This window comes from Cyanistes caeruleus, chromosome 33, assembly GCF_971803275.1.
Source record: "Cyanistes caeruleus chromosome 33, bCyaCae1.hap1.1, whole genome shotgun sequence".
Lineage (NCBI taxonomy): Eukaryota > Metazoa > Chordata > Aves > Passeriformes > Paridae > Cyanistes > Cyanistes caeruleus.
Genome location: NC_141734.1, coordinates 358,340 through 379,902, shown reverse-complemented (window position 1 = coordinate 379,902; position 21,563 = coordinate 358,340). Strand labels below are relative to the sequence as shown.

Below are 21,563 nucleotides of genomic sequence, written 5' to 3'. Positions count from 1 at the left end.
ATCTCTCCCCTTCCCCTCCGCCAATCAGCGCCGCGCTTTCACCCTTTTCCCACCACGTGACACCGCCGACCAATCCCAGTCGCGCCTTCAAGCCACGCCCCCTTCCCCTCACGCACAAACAACCCTGAGGGGAAAAGGGGGGGGGGGGGGGGGGGGCGCAAAAAAGGGCGGGAAAAAGGCGGGGCCTCCACGCCCGCTCCTGATTGGTCCAAACCGCGCTGGAAGGGGCGTGGCCTGTCTGTGATTGGCTGAGTTAAGGCGCGGCCCGAACCCGGAAGTGGCGGCGGTTCCTGAAGGGGTGGGGGGGAGGGGATTCGGTGGGGAATGGGCGGCAGGAGCGGTGGGGGAGGGGGAGGGGGAGGGGCGGGGGGTGGGGGGAGGGGTGGGGGAGGGGAGGGGAGGCGGGGGGAGGGGCTGGAGCTGCAGGAGCTGCGGGAGCTGCTGAGGAGGTGAGGGGGGGGGTGGGGGAGGGGCGGGAATTGTGGGGAGGGGGAGGGGGAGGGGGCGGCCCTGAGGGGGAGGGGGGGAAGATTTTGCCGGGAAAAAATTTTTTTGGGAATTTTTTTGGGGGGGGGATTTTTTTGAGGGGGTTTTGGGGCCGAGGGGGGTGGGGGAGGGGCCTGGGGTGGGGGGAGGGGCGAGGTGGGGGAATTTTGGGAATTTTTGGGGGGATTTTGGGGGGGTTTTGAGGGGTTTTCCCACGGGGGGGGAGGGGCAGGGGTTTGGGTGGGGGGAGGGGCGGGCAGGAGAATTTTTGGGGAATTTTTGGGGAATTTTTTGGGAAATTCTTGGGAATTTTGGGGGGGGATTTTGGGGGGAAAATTTGGGAATTTTTTGAGGGGTTTGGAGGTTTTTTGGGTGGAATTTTTTTGGAATTTTTGGGGAATTTTTTGAGGAATTTTTGAGAATTTTTTGGGGAATTTTTTGAGCATTTTTGGGGATTTTTTGGTGGGGTTCTTTTGGGAGTTTTTGGGGAATTTTGGGGACTTTTTTGGGGAATTTTTGGGGAATTTTTTGGGAATTTTTGGGGGAATTTTTGAGGAACTTTCCGGGAATTTTTGGGGAATTTTTGGGGAATTTTGGGGGAATTTTTGGGGAATTTTCCGGAACTCTCCGCAGATTTTTTGGGAATTTTTGGGGAATTTTCTGGGAATTTTTGGGGAATTTTCTGGGAATTTTTGGGGAATTTTGGGGGAATTTTTGGGAATTTTTTTGGGAATTTTTGGGGAATTTTTTGGGAATTTTTGGGGAATTTTTGGGGAATTTTGGGGGAATTTTTGGGGAATTTTGGGGGAATTTTTGGGAATTTTCTGGAATTTTTGGGGAATTTTTGGGGAATTTTTTGGGAATTTTCTGGAATTTTTGGGGAAATTTTGGGGGAATTTTTGGGTAATTTTTGGGGAACTTTCCGGAACTTTCCGCGGATTTTTTGGGAATTTTTGGGGAATTTTTTGGGAATTTTTTGGGGAACTTTCCGGAACTTTCCGTGGATTTTTTAGGTATTTTTGGAATTTTTTGGGAATTTTTTGGGCATTTTTTGGGAATTTTTGGGGAACTTTCCGGAACTTTCCAGGGCCCGGCGGGGGCGGCTCCGGGAGCCCCCCCCGGACTCCGAGGGCTCCGAGTCCGACCCGGAACCGGAACCGGAACCGGAAGAGGAGGAGGAGGAGGAGGAAGGAGATGGGGGAGGGGCCCAGGAGGCGCCCGGGGGTGAGGGGGCGGGGCTTAAACACAGGGGGCGTGGCTTAAATGGCAGGGGCGGGGCTTAAAATGAAGGGGTGGGGCTTAAACCTAGAGGTGGGGCTTAAACTTAAAGGGGCGGGGTTTAAACCCAGAGGGGCGTGGCTTACACAGAGGGGGCGGGGCTTAAATGGGAGGAGCTTGCCCGAGGGGTGGGGCTTGAGCAGAATGGGAGGGGCTTAAGATGGGGCGGGGCTTAAATGGGGAGGGTTAAAAGAGGGGCGGGGCTTAAATGGGAGGGGTTAAAGGGGCGGGGTTTGGGTCATTAAAGGGGTGGGGGAGGGGCTTAATTGGGGTGGGGGAGGGGTTAAAAGGAGGGGGAGGGGCCTGGATTGTGGGAGCGCGGTTTGAATGGGGAGGGGGCGGGACTTAAAGGGAGTGGGCGTGGTTTAGTCCGAGGTGGGCGTGGCTTCACTCACGCCCCTCCCCCTGTTTTATTCCACAGCTGCCCCTCCCCCACCCGGCCCCGCCCTCCAGGAGCTGCGGGCGGAGCTGGGGGGAGGGGGAGGGGCGGAGCCCAACCTGACCCGGCTGCTGCGACAGGTTCGGACTGGTTTGGACTGGTTTGAACTGGTTTGGACTGGTTTGGACTGGTTTGGACTGGTTTAGACTGGTTTATACTGGTTTGGACTGGTTTGGACTGGTTTAGACTGGTTTGGACTGGTTTATACTGGTTTATACTGGTTTGGACTGGTTTAGACTGGTTTGGACTGGTTTGGACTGGTTTAGACTGGTTTAGACTGGTTTGGACTGGTTTGGACTGGTTTGGACTGGTTTAGACTGGTTTGGACTGGTTTAGACTGGTTTGGACTGGTTTGAACTGGGACTGACCCCGCCCCTCCCCCCTCCCAGCGCGAATGGGGGCGGAGCTTCTCCCGGCAGGAGAGATCGCAGCTGAGCTCCCAGTAAGTGACTGGTTTATACTGGTTTATACTGGTTTGTACTGGTTTATACTGGTTTATACTGGTTTATACTGGTTTATACTGGTTTATACTGGTTTATACTGGTTTGGGCTGGTTTGGACCGGTTTGGACTGGTTTAGACTGGTTTGGACTGGTTTGAGGTGGTTTGAACTGGTTTGGACTGGTTTTAAACTGGTTTAAACCGGTCCATACTGGTTTATACTGGTTTGAACTGGTTTTAACTGGTTTGAAGTGGTTTTAAACTGGTTTGAACTGGTTTGGACTGGTTTAGACTGGTTTGAACTGGTTTGAACTGGTTCGAACTGGTTTGGGCTGGTTTGAAGTGGTTTTAAACCGGTTTGAACTGGTTTGAACTGGTTTAGACTGGTTTGAATCAGTTTGAACTGGTTTAGACCGGTTTGAACTGGTTTGGGCTGGTTTGGACTGGTTTATACTGGTTTGAAGTGGTTTTAAACTGGTTTATACTGGTTTGAGCTGGTTTAAGCTGGTTTTAAACCGGTTTAAACTGGTTTGAACCAATTTAAACTGATTCAAAGTGATTTAAACCGGTTTAAACTGGTCCATACTGGTTTATACTGGTTCATACTGGTTTGAACTGGTTTATACTGGTTTATACTGGTTTATACTAGTTTGAAGTGGTTTATACTGGTTATACTGGTTTATACTGGTTTATACTGGTCTATACTGGTTTATACTGGTTTATACTGGTTTAAACTGGTTTAGACTGGTTTATACTGGTTTGGACTGGTTTATACTGGTTTAAACTGGTCCATACTGGTCTATACTGGTTTATACTGGTTTGAACTGGTTTATACTGGTTTATACTGGTTTATACTGGTTTTCACTGGTTTATACTGGTTTATACTGGTTTGGACTGGTTTGAACTGGTTTATACTGGTTTATACTGGTTTGAACTGGTTTATACTGGTTTGAACTGGTTTATACTGGTTTATACTGGTTTATACTGGTTTGGACTGGTTTGAACTGGTTTATACTGGTTTATACTGGTTTAAACTGGTCCATACTGGTCTATACTGGTTTATACTGGTTCATACTGGTTTGTTCTGGTTTCCCCTCAGCTTCCTGCCCAATCACGAGGCGGCGCTGGAGCCCCACCCCCAGAAGGTTTTCTGCGGAATCTTCTCGGAATGCGGCCGGAAATTCCTGACGGCCTCGCAGGGTGGGCGGGAATTCCCGGAAAGTTCCGGAAAAACCCCGGAAAGTTCCGGAAAACCCCGGAAAGTTCCGGAAAACCCCGGAAATTTCTGGAAAACCCCGGAAATTTCTGGAAAATCCTGGGAAAATGGGGAAAAAAATGGAAATTTTTGGGGTTTTTGGGGGTTTTTGGGGGTTTTTTGGGGGTTTTTTCAGGTTTAAATTCGGTTTTTGGGGGGGTTTTGGTAAAAGGAATTCTTGGAAAAAATCCCCAAAAAATCCTCAAAAAATCCCCAAAAATTACCAAAAAAAATTCCCAAAAAATCCCAAAAAAAATCCCCAAAAAATCCCCAAAAATCAAAAAAAAATTCCCAAAAAAATCCCCAAAAAATCCCCCAAAAATCCCCCAAAAATCCAAAAAAAATCCCCAAAAAATCCCCAAAAAATTCCCAAAAAAATCCCAAAAAATCCCCAAAAAAATCCCCAAAAAATCCCTGAAAAATCCCAAAAAATCCCCCAAAAATCCCCTAAAAAATCCCAAAAAAATCCCAAAAAAATCCCCAAAAATTCCCCAAAAAATCCCAAAAAATTCCCAAAAAATTCCCAAAAAATTCCCAAAAAAAATCCCCCAAAATTCCCAAAAAATCCCCCCAAAAATCACCAAAAAATCCTTAAAAAATCCAAAAAAATCCTTTAAAAATCCCCAAAAAATCCCAAAAAAATCCCCAAAAAATTCCCAAAAAATCCCCCCAAAAAATCCCCAAAAAATCCAAAAAAATCCCCAAAAATTCCCCAAAAAAATCCCCGAAAAATCCCAAAAAATCCCCCAAAAATCCCAAAAAAATCCCAAAAAAAATCCCCCAAAATCCCCCAAAAAATCCCAAAAAAATTCCCAAAAAATTCCCCAAAAAATCCCCAAAAAATCCAAAAAAATCCCCAAAAAATCCCAAAAAATTCCCCAAAAAATCCCCAAAAAATCCCGAATTTTCCCAAAATCCCCCAAACTCACCCCAAACCCCCCCCTCCCCAGACCACACCCTGCGGCTCTTCGAGGTGTCGGGGGAGGGGCTGCGGCTCCTCCGGGCCAGCAGGGGGCGCCAGGTGGGCTGGAGCATCCTGGACGTGGCCTTCAGCCCCGACGGGCGCCAGGCGCTCTACTGCTCCTGGGCCTCGGCCGGTAACTGGTTTGGACTGGTTTGGACTGGGAGGGGACCGGGAGGGGGAGAAATGGGGAGAAAGGGCGAAAAAACGGGAAAAAACGGTGAAAAAACGGCAAAAATAGGGTTAAAAACGGCAGAAAATGGGTTAAAAATGGCAAAGAAAGGGTTAAAAATGGCGGGAAATGGGGTCTGGGGTTACTGGTTTGTACTGGTTTGTACTGGGAGGGGACTGGGAGGGGGAGAAATGGGGAAAAAAGGCGAAAAAACGGGAAAAAAACGGTGAAAAAACGGCAAAAAAAATGGGGTTAAAAAGGGAAACAAGATGGCGGAAAATGGCGGGAAATGGGGTTACTGGTTTATACTGGTTTAAACTGGTTTAAACCGGTTTTAACCGGTTCATACTGGGAGGTCACCGGAAGTGCTCAAAAAGGGCGAAAAAACGGGAAAAATCGGCCGCAAAACGGGCGAAAAAACGGGAATTTTGGGGAACCGGAAGTGGGCGTGGCCTGGGATCATCCCAAGCCCCGCCCACAAAATAAAGGGGCGTAGGCTAACGAGGCCACGCCCCTTTCCGCAGTTCATGTCTTTGATCTCGATGGCGACGGCGACGCCCACACGGCCCTGGAGCTCAGGTGGGGGCGGGGCTTAGGTTGCAATGCTCTAATTTGCATATTTGGGGCGTGGCTTGAGTTTTAAGGCTCTAATTTGCATATTATTTGCATATCATTTGTGGGGGTCCGGGTTGCGCCTGGTTTAGGGAGCGTGGTTTGTGCATTAATTTGCATTTTGTGGGCGTGGTTCTCCTAATTTGCATTTTTAATGTGTTTGGGGGGTCTAATTTGCATATTGGGGTGTGGCCGGGATTGGGGCGGGGTTAAAGGCTGGTGGGTGTGGCTTGAACTCACATGAAGTCCATATATGGCAAAGTGGGTGTGGCTTAAGCCCCGTTATAACCCAATATGGCAAATTGGGCGTGGCTTAAACCACAACAAACCCAATATGGGAAAGTGGGCGTGGCTTAAATCCCATTATAAATCAATATGGGAAAGTAGGCGTGGCTTAAATCCCGTTGTAACCCAATATGGCAAAGTGGGCGTGGCTTAATCCCCTTTCGCCCCAAATATGGGAAAGTGGGCGTGGCTTAATCCGCATTAGACCCAAATATGGGAAAGTGGGCGTGGCTTAATCCCCGTTAGACCCAGATATGGCAAAGTGGGCGTGGCTTAAACCCCGTCACAACCCAAATCTGGCAAAGTGGGCGTGTCTCCACCTCTCACCAAGCCCCGCCCCCTCCCCAGACCGGAAGAACGCCGCTTCGCCGTCTTCTCATTGGCCGTGGGGCCGGATGGGCGGGACGTGGTGGGCGGGGCCAACGACGGCTGCCTCTACGTCTACGACCGGCAGGCGCAGGAGCGTGTCCTGAGGGTGAGGCCGGTTCCAACCGGTTCAAACCGGTTCAAACCAGTTCAAACCAGTTTGGGCTGGTTTTTTCCTTTGTTTCCGTTGTCCGCCATCTTGTTTTCCATTTTCCGCCATCTTGTTTTCCATTTTTCCACCGTTTTCCGACGTTTTTTCTCCATTTTTCCCCCTTTTTTCACCATTTCCCCCCTCCCCCAGCCCCTCCCAGTCCCTCCCAGTCTAAACCAGTAACCCCAACCCCCATTTCCTGCCATTTTCCGCCATCTTGTTTCCATTGTCCGCCATCTTGTTTCCATTTTTTCACCGTTTCTTCCCTTTTTTCCCCCAGTTTTCCCCTCCCAGTCCCTCCCAGCATAAACCAGTACAAACCAGTAACCCCAAACCCCCATTTCCCGCCATTTTCCTCCATCTTGTTTCCATTGTCCGCCATCTTGTTTCCATTGTCCGCCATCTTGTTTCCCATTTTTTCATCGTTTTCCACCATTTTTTCACCGGTTTTCCCCATTTTTTCACCGTTTCTCCCCGTTTTTACCCCTCCCAGTCCAAACCAGTCCAAACCAGTAACCCCAAACCCCATTTCCCGCCATTTTCCGCCATCTTGTCCCCGTTTTCCGCCATCTTGTTTTCATTTCCCGCCATCTTGTTTCCCATTTTTCCACCGTTTTCCGCCGTTTTTTCACCGTTTTTTCCCGTTTTTTCCCCATTTCTCCCCTCCCAGTCCAAACCAGTACAAACCAGTAACCCCAAACCCCATTTCCCGCCATTTTCTGCCATCTTGTCCCCGTTTTCCGCCATCTTGTTTCCATTTTTTCACTGTTTTTTCCCCATTTCCCCTCTCCCAGTCCCTCCCAGTATAAACCAGTCCAAACCAGTAACCCCAAACCCCATTTCCCGCCATTTTCCGCCATCTTGTTTCCATTTTCCGCCATCTTGTTTCCATTGTCCGCCATTTTGTTTCCATTGTCCGCCATCCTGTTTCCATTTTCCGCCATCTTGTTTCCCATTTTTTCATCGTTTTCCGCCATTTTTTCACCGTTTTTCCCCGTTTTTTCACCGTTTCCCCCCGTTTTTTCCCCCTCCCAGTCCAAACCAGTCCAAACCAGTAACCCCAACCCCCATTTCACCTGATTTTCCTTGTTTCTATTGTCCGCCATCTTGTTTCCATTTTCCGCCATCTTGTTTCCCATTTTTTCACCGTTTCATCCCTTTTTTCCCCCAGTTTTCCCCTCCCAGTCCCTCCCAGTATAAACCAGTCCAAACCAGTTGCCCCAAACCCCATTTCTCGCCATTTTCCACCATTTTGTTTACATTTTCCGCCGTCTTGTTTCCATTGTCCGCCATCTTGTTTCCGTTGTCCGCCATCTTGTTTCCCATTTTTCCATCGTTTTCCGCCATTTTTTCACCGTTTTTCCCCATTTTTTCACCGTTTCCCCCCGTTCTTTCCCCCTCCCAGTCCAAACCAGTCCAAACCAGTCCAAACCAGTCCCTCTCCCCGCAGGTCCCCGCCCACGAGGACGACGTCAACGCGGTGGCCGTGGCCGACGCCTCGGGCCAGCTGCTGCTGTCGGGCGGCGACGACGCGGTGGCGCGGGCCTGGGACCGGCGCTGCCTCCCCGAGGGGCCGGCGGTCACTCTGGCCGGACACCGCGACGGGCTGACCTTCCTCCACGCCAGGGTGGGGTCACTGGTTTATACTGGGAGGGACTGGGAGGGGGAGAAATGGGGGAAAAATGGGAAAAAATGGTGAAAAATGGCAAAGAAAGGGTTAAAAATGGTAAAAAAATGGGGGAGAAAGGGTTAAAAATGGTAAAAAAATGGGGGAGAAAGGGTTAAAAATGGGTTAAAAAGAGAATTGGGTTACTGGTTTATACTGGTTTGTACTGGGAGGGGAAATATGGGAAAAAATGGTGAAAAATGGCAAAGAAAGGGTTAAAAAGGGTAAATAAAGGGTTAAAAATGGGGAAGAATGGGGAAAAATGGGGAAATGGGGTTTGGGGTTACTGGTTTATACTGGGAGGGACTGGGAGGGGGAGAAATGGGGAGAAACGGGGAAAAAATGGGAAAAAATGGGGAAAAATTGTAAAGAAAGGGTTAAAAATGGAGAAGAAAGGGTTAAAAAGGGTTAAAAATGGGTTAAAAAGGGTTAAAATGGGTAAAAAAGGGTTAAAAATGGGTTTGGGGTTGCTGGTTTATACTGGGAGGGACTGGGAGGGGAAAAATGGGGGGAAATGGGGAAAAAACGGGAAAAATCGGGGAAAAAATGGAAAAAATGGTGAAAAATGGCAAAGAAAGGGTTAAAATGGTAAAAAAATGGGGGAGAAAGGGTTAAAAATGGGTTAAAAAGGGAATTGGGTTACTGGTTTATACTGGTTTGTACTGGGAGGGGAAAAATGGGGAGAAATGGTGAAAAAACGGGAAAAAACGGGGAAAAAATGGTGAAAAACGGCAAAGAAAGAGTTAAAAATGGGGAAGAAATGGGGAAAAATGGGGAAGAAATGGGGAAAAATGGGGAAAAATGGGGAAATGGGGATTGGGGTTACTGGTTTATACTGGGAGGGACTGGGAGGGGGAGAAATGGGGAAAAATGGGGGAAAAACGGGAAAAAATGGGAAAAAATGGCAAAGAAAGGGTTAAAAATGGTAAAAAAATGGGGGGGAAAGGGTTAAAAATGGGTTAAAAAGGGAATTGGGTTACTGGTTTATACTGGTTTATACTGGGAGGGGAAAAATGGGCAGAAATGGTGAAAAAACGGGAAAAAACGGGGAAAAAATGGTGAAAAACGGCAAAGAAAGGGTTAAAAATGGGGAAAAAAAATTGGGAAAAAAATCAAAAAAAAAGGGAAAAAATGCGAAAAAAATAAAAAAAAAACCACAAAAAAATTCCAAAAAAATGCAAAAAAATGGGGAAAAATGTCCAAACTGGTTTTTACTGGTTTTTACTGGTTTGAACTGGGATTTCCTCTCTGAACTGGGCCAGGAGACCAAACTGTCATCATGGAAAATGGGGAAAAATCGTGAAAAAAATGAAAAAAATCGTGAAAAAAATCCAAAAAAAATCCAAAAAAATAAAAAAAAAATCCAAAAAAATTCCAAAAAAATTCCAAAAAAAAAGCAAAAAAACGGGAAAAAAAGGCCCAAACTGGTTTTTACTGGTTTTTACTGGTTTGAACTGGGATTTCGTCTCTGAACTGGGCCAGGAGACCAAACTGTCATCATGGAAAATGCGGAAAAATCGTGAAAAAAATGAAAAAAATCGTGAAAAAAATCCAAAAAAAAATCAAAAAAAATGCAAAAAAAAATCCAAAAAAAATTCAAAAAAAAATCCAAAAAAAATAAAAAAAAAAAAATCCAAAAAAAATCCAAAAAAAATCCAAAAAAATCCAAAAAAATCCAAAAAAAAATCCCAAAAAAATCCAAAAAAAATCCAAAAAAATCCAAAAAAATTCCAAAAAAATTCCAAAAAAATACAAAAAAAGGGGAAAAAAAGGCCCAAACTGGTTTTTACTGGTTTTTACTGGTTTTTACTGGTTTTTACTGGTTTTCACCGCCAGGGGGACGGGCGTTACGTGGTCTCCAACTCCAAGGACCAGTCGGCCAAGCTCTGGGACCTGCGGCGCCCCTCGGGCGCGGCGGCGCTGGCGGCGGCGCGGAGAGCGGTGGCGCGGCAGAGCTGGGACTACCGGTGGCAGAGAGCGCCCCGGAACGGTGACTGGTTTATACTGGTTTGTACTGGGAGGGGGAAAAATGGGGAAAAACGGTGAAAAAACGGTGAAAAACGGTGAAAAAACAGTGAAAAACGGTGAAAAAATGGGGAAAATACGAGGGGAAATGGGGGAGAAAGGGTTAAAAATGGGGGTTGGGGTTACTGGTTTGTACTGGTTTGTACTGGGAGGGGAAAAATGGGGAGAAACGGTGAAAAAACGGGAAAAAACGGTGAAAAAAATTGGGAAAAATGGTGAAAAAAATGGAAACAAGATGGCGGAAAATGAAAACAAAATGGCGGAAAATGGCGGGAAATGGGGGTTGGGGTTACTGGTTTGGACTGGTTTGTACTGGGAGGGGCTGGGAGGGGGAGAAATGGGGAGAAAACGGTGAAAAAACGGCAAAAAACGGTGAAAAAATGGGGAAAAAAGGGTTAAAAATTGGAAACAAGATGGCGGAAAATGGCGGGAAACGAAAACAAGATGGCGGAAAATGGCGGGAAATGGGGGTTGGGGTTACTGGTTTGGACTGGTTTGGACTGGGAGAAGCCGGAAGTGGATTTTGGGCTGATTTGGGTCATTTTTGGGTCATTTTTGGGTCATTTTTGGGTCAATTTTGGGTCAATTTGGGTCAATTTTGGTTGAATTTTGCTCAGTTTTGAGTTTTTCTCAATTTTGCTCAATTTTGGGTCAATTTCATTCAATTTTGGGTAAATTTTGAGTGAATTTTGTTCAATTTGGGCCAATTTTGGGTCAATTTTGCTGAATTTGGGTCAATTTAAGACAATTTTGGGTCAATTTGGGTGAATTTTGCTTTATTTCACTCAATTTTGGGTGAATTTTACTCGATTTTGATCAATTATGGGTGAATTTGGCTCCATTTTGCTGAAATTTGGGTCAATTTGGCTCAATTTGAGTCAATTTTGGGTCATTTTGAGTGAAATTTGTCAATTTTGAGTGAATTTCCCTCAATTTGGGTCAATTTTGGGTGAATTTCTCAATTTGGGTCAATTTGAGTCAATTTTGGGTCATTTTGGGTGAATTTTGGGTTAATTTTGGTCAATTTTAGTCAATTTTAGGTGAATTTTACTCAATTTGAGTCAATTTTGGGTCATTTTAGGTGAATTTTGCTCAATTTTCGTCAACTTTGGGTGAATTTGGGTCAATTTTAGTCAATTTTGTTTTATTTCACTCAATTTTGGGTGAATTCCACTCAATTTCAGTCAATTTTGGGTCAATTTTGGGTGAATTTGGGTCAATTTCAGTCAATTTTGTTTTATTTCACTCAATTTTGGGTGAATTTGGGTCAATTTCAGTCAATTTTGTTTTATTTCACTCAATTTTGGGTGAATTCCACTCAATTTCAGTCAATTTTGGGTCAATTTCGGGTGAATTTGGGTCCATTTTGATCAATTTTGGTTTATTTCACTCAATTTTGGGTGAATTCCACTCAATTTTAGTCAATTTCGGGTCAATTTCATTCAATTTCGGGTGAATTTGGCTCCGTTTTCATCGATTTCGCTTGAATTCCGCCCAAATTTTCCTTCAAACATTCCCCCTCCTCCACGGGCGTGGCCTGACCGCTGTCCCCGCCCCCTCCAGCCCGCCGGGCCACGCCCCTTCCGGGCGACGCCTCCCTGCTGACGTTCCGTGGTCACGTGGTTCTGCACACGCTCCTGCGCTGCCGCCTGGCCCCGCCCGGATTCGCCCCCGCCCTGGCGGCCGGCAGCGCCGAGGGAGCCGTGCTGGGTAAACTGGTTTATACTGGTTTATACTGGGAGGGGAGAAATGGGGAGAAACGGCGAAAAAACGGGAAAAAACGGTGAAAAAACGGAAACAAGATGGCGGAAAATGGGAGCAAGATGGCGGGAAACGGGGTTTGGGGTTACTGGTTTGGACTGGTTTGTACTGGGAGGGGCTGGGAGGGGGAAAAAATGGGGAGAAACGGGGAAAAAACGGGAAAAAAAGGCGAAAAACATGAAAACAAGATGGCGGAAAATGGGAACAAGATGGCGGAAAATGGGAACAAGATGGCGGAAAATGGGAACAAGATGGCGGAAAGTGGCGGGAAATGGGGGTTGGGGTTACTGGTTTGGACTGGGAGGGACTGGGAGAGGGAAAAACGGGGAAAAAATGGGAAAAAACGGTAAAAAAATGGAAAAAAACGGGGAAAAAATGGGGAAACAAGATGGCGGACAATGGAAACAAGATGGCGGGAAATGGCGGGAAATGGGGGGTGGGGTTACTGGTTTGTACTGGGAGGGGGAAATGGGTTAAAAATGGGTTAAAAACTGCGGGTTTTGGGTTTTTTAACCGGTTTGAACTGGTTTAAACTGGGACCTTTGGCCCCGCCCCTTTCTTCCTCCTCAGTCTATGACGTCACCACGGGGCGGGCCCTGCGCCGCCTGACCAATCACAGCGCCTGCGTGCGTGACGTCAGCTGGAGCCCCGAGGGGGCGTGGCTCGCCAGCGCTTCGGTGGGCGGGGCTTTAAAAGGGGGCGGGGCTTTAAAATGGCGGGAAATCAAAAGGGGGCGGGGCTTTAAAAGTGGCGGGGAAATCGGGATTTTAAAGGGGCGGGAATTTCCGGGGGGAGGGGAATTGAAACCGGAAGTGGGCGTGGCCAATCTGGGGGGAGTGGGCGTGGTTTGGGGTGAAAGGGGCGTGGCCTGAAAACCAGGAAAGGGAATTTTTGGCGGGAAAAAAATTGGGAATTTTTAAGCGCTAATTTGAGGGTTGGGGGAGGGGCTTAAAGGGGGCGGGGCTGAAAGGGGGCGGGGCTAAAAGGGAGGGGTTGAAATGAAAAGTGGGCGGGGCTTGGCTCAATTTGCATATGTAACGAGGTGGAGGGGCTAAAAGGGGAGGGGCTTGATTGAAAAGTGGGTGTGGCTTAGCTCAGTTTGCATATTTAATGAGTGGGAGGGGCTAAAGGGGGAGGGGTTTAATTGAGAAGTGGGCGGAGCTTGGTTCAATTTGCATATTTGAGCAGTGGGAGGGGCTAAAAGGGGCGGGGTTTTAAGGTAGGGGGCGTGGCCTGTCCTGGAAGGGGGCGTGGCCTGACGTGGCCCCGCCCCCCGCAGTGGGACGGCACCGTCCGGCTCTGGGATTATCGCGACAGCGACGACGACGGCGACGACGGGGGCGGGGCCTCGGGGGGGAGGGGGAGGGGGAGGGGGAGGGGGAGGGGCGGGACACGCCCAGCAATAAATGATTGACGTGTGGTGTGGCCACGCCCCCTCTGGTGATGGGGTTGGGGGGGAGGGGAGGGTGTGACCCATAGATCGGTGTCTGCCCCATAGATCTGGGTGTGACCCATAGATCTGGGTGTGACCCATAGATCTGAATGTGACCCATAGATCCATCCCTGCCCCATAGATTTGGGTCTGCCCCATAGATCGGGGTCTGCCCCATAGATCCGTCCCTGACCCATAGATCCGTGTCTGCCCCATAGATCTGAATGTGCCCCATAGATCGGGGTCTGCCCCATAGATCCAAGTGTGACCCATGGATCTGTCCCTGCCCCATAGATTGGGATCTGCCCCATAGATCAGGGTCTGCCCCATAGATCCAAGAGTGACCCATAGATCAGTTCTGCCCCATAGATCTGCGTGTGACCCATAGATCCGTCCCTGCCCCATAGATCCGTCCCTGACCCATAGATTGGGATCTGCCCCATAGATCTGGGTCTGCCCCATAGATCCAAGTGTGACCCATAGATCAGTTCTGCCCCATAGATCTGAATGTGACCCATAGATCCATCCTTGCCCCATAGATCGGGGTCTGCTCCATAGATCCAAGTGTGACCCATAGTTCAGTTATTACCCATAGATCTTGCTCTGCCCCATGGATTCGGGTGTGACCCATAGACTGAGTTCTGCCCCATAGATCTGAATGTGACCCATAGATTTGCGTGTGACCCATAGATCCGTCCCTGCCCCATAGATCAGTTCTGACCCATAGATCCAGGTCTGCCCCATAGATCTGGGTGTGACCCATGGATCCGGCTCTGACCCATAGATCCATCCTTGCCCCATAAAGCGGGGTCTGCCCCATAGATCTGAATGTGACCCATGGATCCGTCCCTGACCCATAGATTGGGATCTGCCCCATAGATCCGAGTGTGACCCATAGGTCAGTTCTGCCCCATAGATCTGAATGTGACCCATGGATCCGTCCCTGCCCCATAGATCCGGGTGTGACCCATCGATCCGTGTCTGCCCCACAGATCTTAATGTGACCCATAGATCCGTCCCTGACCCATAGATCGGGGTCTGCCCCATAGATCCAAGTGTGACCCATAGATCCGTTCTGCCCCATAGATCTGGGTCTGCCCCATAGATCCGAGTGTGACCCATAGATCCGTTCTGCCCCATAGATCTGAATGTGACCCATAGATTTACGTGTGACCCATAGATCCGTCCCTGCCCCATAGATCAGTTCTGACCCATGGATCCAGGTCTGCCCCATAGATCCGGGTGTGACCCATGGATCCGGCTCTGACCCATAGATCTGGGTCTGCCCCATAGATCTGAATGTGTCCCATAGATCAGTTCTGCCCCATAGATCCATCTCTGACCCATAGATCCGAGTCTGCCTCATAGATTGGGATCTGCCCCATAGATCTGGGTCTGCCCCATAGATTTGGGTGTGACCCATAGGTCAGTTCTGCCCCAGAGATCCATCCCTGCCCCATAGATCCGGTTCTACCCCATGGATCGGGGTGTGCCCCATAGATTCCACTCCCTGTGCCCCACAGATCCACTCCAGCCCCATGGATTGACCCACAGATCCCATTTCCAGCCCCACAGATCCCATTTCCAGCCCCACAGGTCCCATTCTCAGCCCCATAGATCCTTCTCTGCCCCACAGATTCCACTTCCAGCCCCACAGATTCTACTTCCAGCCCCACAGATCCATCCCAGCCCCACAGATTCCACTCCAGCCCCATGGATTGACCCACAGATCCCATTCCCAGCCCCCACAGCCCCTCTTCTGCCCCACAGATTCCACTTCCAGCCCCACAGATCCATCCCAGCCCCATAGATTGAACCACGGATCCCATCCCCACCCCCATGGTCCCTCCTCTGCCCCACAGATTCCACTTCCAGCCCCACAGATCCCATTCTCAGCCCCACAGATCTTTCTCTGCCCCATAGATCCCATTCTCAGCCCCACAGATCTTTCTCTGCCCCACAGATTCCACTTCCAGCCCCACAGATTCCACTTCCCAACCCCACAGATCCCATCCCCCACCCCCCCCAACCAAACCCCTCCCCCCCCCACACCCCTCCCCCTCCCCCCACCTGTCCCCATCCATCCCCGCCCCTCCCCCCCCCCCCTTTTGCCCTTGGGCCGCGTCCGCGCCGCTCCCGCCGTGGGGGAGGGGAGGGAAGACCCCCCCCACACCCCCCCAAAGCTCAGGATCTATGGGGCAGAGCGGATCTGTGGGGCGGGGCCTGGCTATGGGGCAGCGCTGCTGTGGGGCGGCCCTGACCGGGCTCTGCCGTGGGGCAGCGGCGCTGCTGGGGCTGCCCGGCTTCCCCCGGGCCCACGCGCTGCTCCTGGGGGCACTTGTGGGGCTGGGGCCGCTGCTGAGGGGGCGGGGGGACCCCCACAGCGTGCTGGCCTCGCCCCATAACCGGCTGGAGGCGTGAGTGGGGAGATGGGGGGCTGGGGAGGTGTGGGGCTGGGTGGGGATGTGTGGGGCTGGATGGGAGATGTGGGGCTGGGAGGTGTGGGGCTGGGGAGGGGGAGATCTGGGGCTGGGGCTGGAAATGGGGAGATGTGGGGCTGGGAGGTGTGGGGCTGGGGCTGGGAATGGGGAGATGTGGGGCTGGGGAGGTGTGGGGCTGGGGAGGGGGAGGTGGGGAGGGGGAGATGTGGGGCTGGGAGGTGTGGGGCTGGGGAGGGGGAGATGTGGGGCTGGATGGGAGATGTGGGGCTGGGAGGTGTGGGGCTGGGGAGGGGGAGATGTGGGGCTGGGTGGGGAGGGGGAGATGTGGGGCTGTGTGGGGAGTTGTGGGGCTGGGGAGGGGGAGATCTGGGGCTGGGGCTGGGAATGGGGAGATGTGGGGCTGGGAGGTGTGGGGCTGGGAGGGAGATGTGGGGCTGGATGGGGATGTGTGGGGCTGGGTGGGGAGGGGAAGATGTGGGGCTGGGAATGGGGAGATGTGGGGCTGGGGAGGTGTGGGGCTGGGTGGGGAGGGGAAGATGTGGGGCTGGGGAGGGGGAGATGTGGGGCTGGGGCTGGGAATGGGGAGATGTAGGGCTGGGTGGGAGATGTGTGGGGCTGGGGAGGGGGAGATGTGGGGCTGGGGATGGGGAGGTGGGGAGGGGGAGATGTGGGGCAGGGGAGATGTGGGGCTGGGGAGGATGAAGCGGAGATGTGGGGCTGGGGTTGGAGAGATGTGGGGCTGGGAATGGGGATCTGTGGGGCTGGGGAGGTGGGAGATGTGGGGCCGGTGATGGGGGTGGATCTGTGGGGCTGGGGGTGGAGATGTGGGGCTCGGGAGGGGGAGATGTGGGGCTGGGGATTGATCTATGGGGCTGGGGATGGATCTATGGGGCCGGGAGGGATCTATGGGGTGAGCTGGGGATCTGTGGGGCTGGGACTCCCCGCCATGGGGCTGGGCTGGGATCTATGGGGCTGGGATGGGATCTATGGGGCCGGGAGGGATCTATGGGGTGAGCTGGGGATCTGTGGGGCTGGGACTCCCCGCCATGGGGCTGGGCTGGGATCTATGGGGCTGGGATGGGATCTATGGGGTGAGATGGGGATCTGTGGGGCTGGGGATTGAGCTATGGGGCAGAGATGGGATCTATGGGGCTGGGATGGGATCTGTGGGGCTGGGATGGATCTATGGGGTGAACTGGGGATCTGTGGGGCTGGGACTCCCCGCCATGGGGCTGGGCTGGGATCTATGGGGCTGGGATGGGATCTGTGGGGCTGGGGATGGATCTATGGGGCAGAGATGGGATCTGTGGGGCTGGGGATTGATCTATGGGGCAGAGATGGGATCTGTGGGGCTGGGGATTGATCTATGGGGCAGAGATGGGATCTGTGGGGCTGGGGATTGATCTATGGGGCAGAGATGGGATCTGTGGGGCTGGGGATTGATCTATGGGGCAGAGATGGGATCTATGGGGCTGGGATTGATCTGTGGGGCAGAGATGGGATCTGTGGGGCTGGGGATTGATCTGTGGGGCAGAGATGGGATCTATGGGGCTGGGATGGATCTGTGGGGTGAGCTGGGGATCTGTGGGGCTGGGGATTGATCTATGGGGCCGGGAGGGATCTATGGGGCAGAGATGGGATCTGTGGGGCAGGGATTGGGATCTGTGGGGCTGGGGATTGATCTATGGGGCAGAGATGGGATCTGTGGGGCTGGGGATTGATCTATGGGGCAGAGATGGGATCTGTGGGGCTGGGAGGGATCTATGGGGCAGGGGGATAATAACCAATAACCAATAATCAATACCTGATAACCGATATCTGGTAATCGATCCCCGATAATCCCAAATAATCAATCCCCAATAATCAATCCCCGATAATCGATCCCCGATAATCGATCGCCGATAACCAATAATCAACACCCAATAACTGATAATCAATAACCGATAACCAATAGTCAAACCCCGATAATCAGTAACCAATAATCAATCCCCAATAATCAATCCCCGATAATCAATCCCTGATAATCGATAACCAATGAATCAATAATCAAACCCCGATAATCAATCCCTGATAATCGATAACCAATGAATCAATAATCAATCCCCGATAATCAGACGCCGATAATCAATCCCCGATAACCAATAATCGATCCCCAATAATCGATCCCTGATAATCAATACCCAACAATCCATTACTGATAATCAATAACCGATTAATCAATAATCAATCCCTGATAATCAAACCCCGATAATCAGACACCGATAATCGATCCCCGATAATCGATCGCCGATAACCAATAATCAACACCCAAGAACTGATAATCAATAACCGATAATCAATTCCTGATAATCGATTGCCGATAACCAATAATCAATCCCAAATAACTGATAATCAAGAACTGATAATCAATCCTCGATAATCAATCCCCGATAATCAGACGCCGATAATCGATCCCCGATAACCAATAATCAATCCCCAATAATCGATCCCTGATAACCAATACCCGATTAATCAATAATCAATACCCGATAATCAGACGCCGATAATCAATCCCCGATAATCAACCGCCGATAACCATTAATCGATCCCCGGTAATCAATCCCTGATAATCAATAACCGATAATTAATAATAAATAATCAATAGTCGATAATCGATAATCAATAATCAATAATCGATAATCAATAATCGATAATCGATCCCCCCCGCAGCCGCCTGACCTCCAGCGCCGCCGCCTGGACCTGGCTCCTGATTGGCTCCCTCCTGGTGGCCTCCCACCCTTGGCTCCGCCCCCCTTGGGGCTCCGCCCTCCGCGCCCTCGCCCGATTGGCCGTGGCTCTGGCGCTTTCCCGCGCCGGCCACGCCCTCGGCCACGCCCTGGAGGCCGCCACGGGTTGGTGCCGAAGCCCCGCCCCCCAGGGCATCCTGCTGCTCCCATTGGACGATCCGGGGGCGTGTCGGGGGGCGGGGCACACCTGGGAAGGGTTTGGCCCCGCCCCCCAGGCCTTCGCCCTGGTGCATTGTGGGTTGGGATTGGCCGAGGAGGCGGCGGCGCTGGGGCGGAGCCTCTACGGGGGGAGGGGCAAGATGGCGGCCGAGGAGCGCGGCAAGATGGCCGCCGGATATGACGCAAGGGAGGAATTCAAGATGGCGCCCAGATCCAAGATGGCCGCCGGATATGACGCAAGGGAGGAATTCAAGATGGCGCCCGGATCCAAGATGGCGGCCGGATATGAGGTGGGAGAAGAATCCAAGATGGCGGCCAGAAGAGGCTGGGCGTGGCCGCGGCCGATCCGATGGGAGTGGGCGGAGCCTCCGCATGCAAATCACGGCTGGGGCCGCCCGCTGACACCGGAAGGGGCGGGGCCATCCTATTATGGCTGGGGCGGCCATCTTGGGCGGCCATTTTGGGGCAGGGGCGGCCATTTTGAACCCCAGGCCGGCCATTTTGAAAGCGGCCATCTTGAACCCCGAGGCGGCCATTTTGAACCTCACGGCGGCCATTTTGAACCCCGAGGAACCCATTTTGAACCCCGAGGAGGCCATTTTGAACCTCACGGCGGCCATTTTGAACCCCGAGGCGGCCATTTTGAACCCCGAGGCCGCCATTTTGAAAGCGGCCATTTTGAAAGCGGCCATTTTGACAGCGGCCATCTTGACAGCGGCCATCATGAACCCCGCCTCAGCCGTTTCGACGTCGGCCATTTTGACCGCGCCGGCGGCCATCTTGCCCCCGCCCACCTTCCCCGCCGCGGCCGCCACCTCGCTGGCCGCGGCGGCCATTTCGACGGCTCCGGCGGCCATTTTGGAGGGGAGGAGCGCGCGCCGCCGGCGGCGCTCTCGGTGCTCTACCTGCTGGCCTTGCTGCTCCTGGTCACGTGGCACTTCCTGTTGGTGGTCACCCTCACCTACCGCAACACCTGGGGGCGGAACGCCGCCGGCGCCGCGCTGGGCTGGGCCGCCTGGGCCCTCACCTACCGGGGGTGGTACCGGTGGGCGTGGTCACCGGGGCCGCCCGGGTGGGGCTGAGGGGGCGTGGCCTGGGGGGAAATAATTGGGAATTCGGGGTGGGGGGGAAAAAAAACGGCGGGAAAAGGAAAAAGAAGATGGCGGGGAAAGGGGAAACAAGATGGCGGAAGAAGGAGAGAAAATGGCGGGAAAAAATGGGGGAGATTTGGGGAAAAAATGGGGAAAAATGGGGGGAAATGGGAAAAAAGGCGGGAAAAGGAAAAACAAAATGGCGGAAGAAGGGGAAACAAGATGGCGGAAGTAGGAGAGAAAATGGCGGGAAAAAATGGGGGAAATTTGGGGAAAATGGTGGAAAATGGGAAAAATGGGGGAAAAAATAGAGAAAATGGGGAAAAAATGGGGAGAAATGGGGAAAAAATGGGGGGAAAAGGAAAAACAAAATGGCGGAAGAAGGGGAAACAAGATGGCGGAAAAAGGGGAAAAAATGGCGGGAAAAGGGAAAACAAAATGGCGGAAAAAGGTAAAAATATGAATAAATTGGAATAAAATGGTGGAAAACGGGAAAATTGAGGGAAAATGGGGAAAATTTGGAATAAAATGGGGGGAAATGGGGAAAAAAATGGAGAAAAATGGTGAAAATTGGGGAATAAAATGGCGGGAAAAGGGAAAAACAAAATGGCGGGAAAAGGGAAAAAATCATGGTGGAAAAAATGGGGGAAAATGGGGAAAATTTGGGAAAAAATGGGGGAAAATGGGGAAAAATTTGAAAAAAGCGATGGAAAATGGGAAAAATAATAAAAATTGGGGGAAAAAACGATGAAAAATTGGAAAAAGATGGGAAAAAATGGGGGAAATTTGAAAAATTGGTGGAAAATGGGAAAAATGGGGAAAACGGGAAAAAAAAAGGTAGAAATTTGGGATAAAATTGGCAGAAAATGGGAAAAAATGGGGGAAAATGGTAAAAAATGGGGGGAAATGAGGAAAAAGTGTTGGAAACTTTTAATAAAATGGGAAAAAAATGGAGGAATGTGGGAAATGGTAAAAAAATGGGATAAAAAATGGAATTTTTGGTGGGAAAATTTGGGGTGGGAAGGGAAAAGGGGCGGGGTTTGGTGGGAAAAGGGGTGGGGCTAAAGTGGGTGTGGCCAAGGTGCGGAAAACCCCCCAAAAGACCCCAAAATTTTGGAAAAAATCAGCAAAAAATTCAATTTTTGGATTAAATTTGGGATTGGGGAGGGGCGAATAGGCGTGGTCAATGGGCGGGTGTGGCTGGAGTGGGCGTGGCCTCGTGGTGGCTCCACCCCCATAATTTGATGCCAAAAAAACCCAAAATTTGGGTTTTTTTGAGGCTTTTTTCATCATTTTCCACAAGGGGGAGCCCCAGGAGAGGATTTTGGGTCGAATTCGGCAAATTCGGGGTTAAAAAGAAGAAGTTGGTGGGGGAGGGGCCAAAAATGGAAATTTTGGGGCCGTGGGAAAAACGAGATTTGGGGCAGAAACGGCAAATTCAGCCAAAATTTGGGTTTTTGGTAGAAAATCGAGGTTTTTGGACCCAAAATCAGAGTTTTTGGACCCAAAATCGGGATTTTTTCAGAGCTAAAAATGAAGATTTTGTAACCCAAAACAGGTGAAAAATGCGAATTTTTGGCGGGAAATTCTGGGGGTTTCGGGGCGGAAAATTCAGGATTTGGGGGCGGAAAATTGAAGATTTTTTAGGCGGAAAAATGAGGATTTTGGGCGGAAAAAATGTGGATTTTAGGCTGGGAAAATGAGGATTTTTGGGCGGAAAAAAAGTGAATTTAGGAGTGTTAAAATGCAGATTTTTG

At 50.7% G+C, this 21,563-nt stretch overlaps 2 protein-coding genes across 2 annotated transcripts; both read left to right on the top strand.

Annotated features, from left to right (window-relative positions):
- The first annotated feature begins 324 nt into the window (after positions 1-324).
- DCAF11 (DDB1 and CUL4 associated factor 11) lies at positions 325-13,311 on the top strand. Its single transcript, XM_086870671.1, has 13 exons — positions 325-449; positions 1,574-1,710; positions 2,186-2,283; positions 2,593-2,645; positions 3,743-3,843; positions 4,849-4,995; positions 5,556-5,610; positions 6,277-6,403; positions 7,896-8,072; positions 9,948-10,101; positions 11,700-11,846; positions 12,468-12,574; positions 13,177-13,311. The coding sequence occupies exons 1-13, from the start codon at positions 325-327 to the stop codon at positions 13,309-13,311; spliced, it is 1,563 nt and encodes a 520-aa protein (XP_086726797.1).
- Positions 13,312-15,432: 2,121 nt separating this feature from the next.
- On the top strand, positions 15,433-19,807 carry LOC147647808 (uncharacterized). Its single transcript, XM_086870696.1, has 2 exons — positions 15,433-15,746; positions 18,480-19,807. The coding sequence occupies exons 1-2, from the start codon at positions 15,523-15,525 to the stop codon at positions 19,795-19,797; spliced, it is 1,542 nt and encodes a 513-aa protein (XP_086726822.1). The 5' UTR covers positions 15,433-15,522; the 3' UTR covers positions 19,798-19,807.
- Positions 19,808-21,563: the final 1,756 nt, after the last annotated feature.